Genomic DNA, 6,000 nt, shown 5'->3' on the forward strand with positions numbered 1-6,000 from the left:
GTGTCATTTCCCAGACGCGTGTTAGGACGATGAGCAGTTTGGGGTTCCCTTTGTTGAAAAACGTCCATGACACATCCAGTTTGAGAAATCTCAGTTCTTCCTCCTTGTTGGCTCCAACTATGTTTTGTTAGACAGGTGTTCCAGGTACACTGTGTTACTGGTACCGACTCCATTTTACTGTCCATGAGGTCCCTCGGCACACCTCTCTCCACTGGCTTAAGTCAGAGCAAAATTGTGGAGACTTTAGCCCTAACTAAATACAATAGTCAGAATAATTTCTTAAAACACATCTCTTAATAATCAGGCTGTTTATTATCTTACTAATAAAGCTGCCTTGTGATTTTCATGTTAATAAGATACTTCCAGTTATCCATAGTTAGTTCTTTCCTTTTTGGTTTAAGAATAGAGACTATATTAACAAACAGTCGCCTTTAAGAGCACGGAAAGTACAATTAAGTTGACCAGAAATGTGTCCTTGAATAGCAGAACTCCAGCATTGTGCTTGGAGGCCCTATTTTAACCATTTACCAGCAAGTCCATTAACCTCAGAGCCTCAGTGTCTTCATCTGTAAAATGGAAATAGCAACATCTCACAGAATTTCAGGATCAAAGAACAGTGGGGAATTCCAGTCAAGGTCTGGACCAGCAACTTTCTTGGCAGTGGAGAAGCAAACCACTTAGGAGAAAGCTCTTTTTGGACTACAGAGCGCTAAACAAATAGCAGTCGGGTTACCGAAGTCAAGACTGTTCGTGTTTGTGTTACTTACCTCACTGCTTAGTGACACATTATTTTAGACACAGAGGATGTAGGATAGAGTTACCCTCTGTGTTTAGGTATGTTGGGAATCCGTCCCACTTAGATTTCCAGACCTGCTTTCTGGAGCTGTGTAGGATCTTGGAATTCTTGGGGCCCGGATTGAGGAGCTCATAAGACCCAGAATCCTGTACTTTTGAACTGAGGCTGAGACCAAGGTTCCCTGCAGCCTCTGGGACCCCTAAGACCCAGTCCCTTTGTTCAGCAGACACTTACAGGCTTGCCCGCTGCTGCAGTAGAATGTTCTGCCCTGTCAGTGACCCGAGTTCAGGACCCAGCCACTCTTTCCAGGCCTATAGGTCTGACTCCTGCACAGCAATGACGCGAGAGCTTAAGACTGGGTGTTGCCACACCTGTCTTGCTCACCAGGATGTCGTGGGGATTAATGCTTATAGAGTATTCTTTCTCCAGGGGAGGAGTGCCCTGATTCAGTATCATGTCATTACAACCTTGTCTTATCCTCTTTCGTTTGGAAACTTGTGTTTGTTTATTTGAGATGGGATGAGAAACAAGGTTCTCCTGCGCCAACCTCTCCTCCAATAGGAAGGCTTCCCAGAACCCCCATTTGTGCTACACGAAGTGCCCTGCCCCTGTGCTCCCATAGCGCCTCTGCATCTTGGCGTGTCCGCCTCCTGCCAGCATTGTAGGTGGGGCTGGCTCTTCTCTGCAAGGTTCTTGAGGACAGAAGTTGTGTCCTAGAGCAGGAACCAGCTTATTGAGCACCTGAGTGAATTCCTGGACCCTTGTCATACGTCATCCTACTCATTTCTCACGACAACCCTATGCTCAGCCTTCCTAGAAGAAGAAACTGAGGACCATTAATGAGGTCACTTGCCCAGAGTGTCACAGCCCAGAGGCTTGAGGCCAGGTCTTTTTCACCCTCGAGCCTGTAGTTGTGTTTTAGGCCATCTGGCTCCCCTTGGGAGGGCTTTTTGCTTAATGCCTCTGTCCCCCGGGTTGATCCCCTAAGTGAGCTCAGACCTCTTTGTCTGACAAGGGCAGCCCTGGGATACTGTGCACGCCAGCTCTGCAGCTGAGTGGTGTGGTTAATCTCATCACACATTCTCAGAATGCTCTCATTTACTGACTAAAACCACTGATGTCATCAGGAAGTCCTCCCCACCTCACTCTCCACTTCCCTAAAACAGCTTATTCACTGTCTGGCTATTGGTGTTAAAGACTTTGCTCTGTGCAGTAGCGGGGGCCACGGCCCAGCAGTCCGTGTGGATGATCAGTGGCTTGATACGCATTAGCTGAGGGTCATCCCAGCAACTGACTTCAAGTTGCACTTCCACGTCACGGAAGTTGAAGTGATAAAAAATGCTTTTTCCGAAATCAGGAAAGTGTCCATATCCTTTTCATAATCTCAGCTTATTTACTTTCATACTGAAAGAAAGAATTCACTTTGAGACATCAGGGTGTTTTTAAACCAGCATAAAGCATTTCTCAAGCACCTCCAATCCTTCCCCTAACGGAAAGTCAAATCATCATACCTGAGCCAAATCACCCCCATCCTCTTTCATATGACTGCCTTTCCATAATCGCATTTAACACATGTATCTGACCACATAGGACACATTTCAGCATTTTAAATATAAATATTGTTAGCAAGCATATTATTCATGACATTAGTTCATGCCCCTCTAATATAAAATGCCTTGGTCCAGAAATCAAGACCAAGAAAACGTTTCTTTTTCAAGTTGAACTGTTGAGCTTTCTACTTCTGGACAAATTAGAGCTCCCATGGTCAGCTTTCTTCCCCTTCTGGTGTATAGCTTTTGTCTTGAATTTGTTATTTTTGATCTGTGCTTTTTGGAGGATTGTCTCAGATCACTGGGCCAGAGCTCTGTTTGGGGCAGGAACCTATATTTGTATTTTACAGCTGGATGCTTAGAACCTAGCACAGGGCCAGTCACATAAAAGGGTCAAATGAATGCACGAATGTGCACATGTCTGTGTTGGAGGCATACAATCTGTAGAGAGATCAGCGACTTTAATCAGAAGACTGGTGATAGTTATGGGAGATGGTGAAGGAACTGAATGCTCTTGAGCGCTGTGTTGCTTGGAGCCCTGTGAAACTGGGATTCTGCCCCTATTGTAAATCTGAGGACACAGAGGCTCCAAAAGGTAAAGTGAGTTGCCGTTGGTCTCATTAATGAGCAAGCAGACGACAGAGTTAGAATTCAGACCTAGGTCGGCTTGACTCTAAAACTGGACGCCCTACACTACCAAAGTCTGGTTCATGTTGAGAAGAAATCAAGTGACTTCATCCAGCCCACTGCCTTCAGAGGAGACCACATCTAAACAGAACCATGACTCACCCCCTGATTTCTTCAGCCACAGCTTTTGCCCCGAGTCCCCATCGGCCCACTCAGTCTCTCCACTGAGAGGACTAGTGGGCATTTCAGAGCAAACATGTAGCAACCAGGACTCCTGCCTGATTCCATCCCAACCTGGTTTTCCAGTTGTTTCCATGGAGATAAAGGGTATCACCAGTCTCCCTTCAACTCTGGCCAAACTCTTTGAACAAAGCTTAACTCTTTCCTTTACCCTCCACATCAGGTCCATCAGTAAGTCCCATAGGTTCTGTTTCCGGAAGCTGCTCACTGCTACACCCGCATCCAAGCTGCCCTCTCTCTCCCGACTGCTGCAGGATCCCTCTCTCTTCCCTGCTTCCCCTCTGCCTCTGTTCTGCATTAAACAGCCAGAGTCATGCTTTCTAAATGTAAGCCAAATCCCATCCCTCCCCTATCTCCACCCCTCCAGCTGTTTTCATATTTAACATAAAATCCAAAGCCCCACACACCCTGGGACCAAATCCCCAAATGCCCGCCCTCTTGCCCTGGGCTTTCCAGTCACATTGACCTTGCTCTTACTCCTGGGCACCAAGCAGCTGTCTCCTTGACTTCTACGTGTGCTGCTGCCCCAGCCCGGGCCACATGCAGCCCCTGTTCTAGATGAGACCTCCCCAGCGAGCCTTGCCCTGACCCCCTCTAGATAAGCCCCTCAGCTCACACTGTCCCTTGACCCTGCTTCTTTAGCCTTCATAGCACTTAATGCCACCTGAACTCACAGCAAGCCTCTATTCGGTGAGTTAGCAATGATCTGTCTCCCCACTGGAAAGTGAGCGCCATGAAGTGGGCATTGCCCTGCCCCCAGCACTGGACAGGCCCTGGCGCAGGTGGGCATTCGGCGAACACATGAATGAGTGCACATCGGTCCTGATTTTTTTAACGTGCTCCTTTTTTGGTAAAACATCCTCACTTAAACACTACTCGGCCATAAAAAAAAAAAAAAAAGAATGAAATTTTGCCATTTGCAGCAACATGGATGGACTTGGAGAGCATTATGCGAAGTGAAATAAGTCAGACAGAGAAAGACAAATACTGTATAATATCACTTATCTGTGGAATCTAAAAAATACAACAAACTATTGAATACAATAAGAAACAGACTCACAGATATAGAGAACAAATTAGTGGTTACCAGTGGGGAGAGGCTTGGGGGGAGGGGCAAGATAGGGGTAGGAGGAAAAAAGCGGGGTTTTTATGGGATTATGTGAAATCATCTGTGTGAAACTTTTGAAAATTGTAAAACACTATAGAATTTAAAGCATCTTGCATTCAATTAAAAAAAAATGCCCCCACTTAAATTCTTGCATGTGAGAGAAGTGTGTGCTGAAGGCATTAAGGTGAAGCGGCCTGACTTGATTTTCTCATCCCTCACAGTTGCCCGAAAATTGGCTGTAGCCACACAGAGGTGAGAGTGTCTGACCTCATCCAGGATGAGGCGCTGAGAAGGGCGATCGAGAGCCACAACAAGAAAAAACATCATCATTCCGACTAGGAAAAGCCACCTGCCTGCAGGGAACTCCGCAGCCTACCTCCTACCCCAGCCATCTGTAGAGAGCAGTGCTTGTCAGAGCACTTCAACTGGCTGCATAGCATACTTTGGGGTAAAACTGAAGGTTTTAGTGTATTTGAAAGCCTTTTTCTATGTTACAATCAACATTCAAGCGTATCATATTGTTTATTTTTAAGTGTTCTGTAATTTGAAATAAAACTTTGGCTATCCGCGTGTGTCCTATCTGTGCAGCTCCCGAGGTGTAAATGGTTCCAGTGGTAAAAGCTGGGTGGTGCCAGGCTTCTCTAGTTCTAATCCTTCAGACTTTTTTTTAATTATAGTTTTGACCCAGAAAAAATGTCTTGCAAGGGGTGTTTGAAATGGAAGCACATGGAAACACCCCAATTGCAAGCGTTTTCTGTGACAATAGTAAAGAATGGCATGAGGGTGTGAGGCAAAGCCAGCTTCCTTGCCTATACTTACTCTGTATATTGACACTTCCAAACATGTAAATGCTTTTATTTGTCGTTCTGACGGGCACAGAATGCTCCAGCAGCTGGCTTATCAGTGCGATGATAACTGAAGCCATTAATGGAAACTTTGCTGCAGCCTCTGAGAGCCTGAAGCGTCCTTCGGAAGCAACCACATCCTGGCTGCTCTCTGCCTCGCTCCGTGGCTTTCGGTAAGTGGCTTCAGCCCCCTGGGCCTGGGGGGTCTTCGGCCACGAAATGAAGATACCGAGTAACATATTCTCTGTTGTCCCTTCAGCCCTGAAAGCCTGTGGACTTATGACCAGCAGGGTCTTTAAACTGAATGTTATTGATTATATTCTATTTGTGTGAAAAGTGCTAATTTGTTCATAGTCTCCATAGCAGCCTTTTATCAACTAGAATAATCAGTTAAACCGAATGAAGTGTACCCTGACTACACTAGGAAACCAAGCATAACTAACGACTCACATTTATTGAGCACTTACTGTGTACCAGGTGCTATTCCAAGCACTTTATATATAGATTAACTCCTATAATTTTCATAGCCTGAGGAGAGAGGTACAGTTATTATTCCCACTTTACAGATAGGTTAAACGAGGCACAGAGAAGTGAAGTGACTGTGGAAAGTCACAGGGCTGGTAAGTGGCTGAGCTGGGATGAGAACTGGTCCCAATGTCTGGATTCTTAATCACATGCTCTCCTCCTCCCTATTGATTTTTTCAGAATCTAAAAATATACTCCAAGTCTGCATTTAAAAATGGAACCTTTTGTAGGGCTTCCTAGGTGGCGCAGTGGTTAAGAATCCGCCTGCCAGTGCAGGGGACACAGGTTCAATCCCTGCTCCAGGAAGAT

At 45.8% G+C, this 6,000-nt stretch overlaps 1 protein-coding gene across 2 annotated transcripts in view; it reads left to right on the forward strand.

Moving 5' to 3' along the window:
- The window catches only part of NSMCE2 (NSE2 (MMS21) homolog, SMC5-SMC6 complex SUMO ligase), a 212,349-nt gene extending 207,466 nt beyond the window's left edge, over positions 1-4,883 (forward strand). For both annotated transcript variants that reach the window (XM_057737092.1, XM_057737094.1), the window contains one exon: positions 4,543-4,883. In XM_057737092.1, the coding sequence (XP_057593075.1) occupies positions 4,543-4,660 (118 nt within the window). In that variant the 3' untranslated portion in view covers positions 4,661-4,883. The remainder of the gene's footprint in view (positions 1-4,542) is intronic.
- Positions 4,884-6,000: the final 1,117 nt, after the last annotated feature.

The sequence above is a fragment of the Hippopotamus amphibius genome, chromosome 5 (assembly GCF_030028045.1).
Source record: "Hippopotamus amphibius kiboko isolate mHipAmp2 chromosome 5, mHipAmp2.hap2, whole genome shotgun sequence".
NCBI classification, from domain to species: domain Eukaryota; kingdom Metazoa; phylum Chordata; class Mammalia; order Artiodactyla; family Hippopotamidae; genus Hippopotamus; species Hippopotamus amphibius.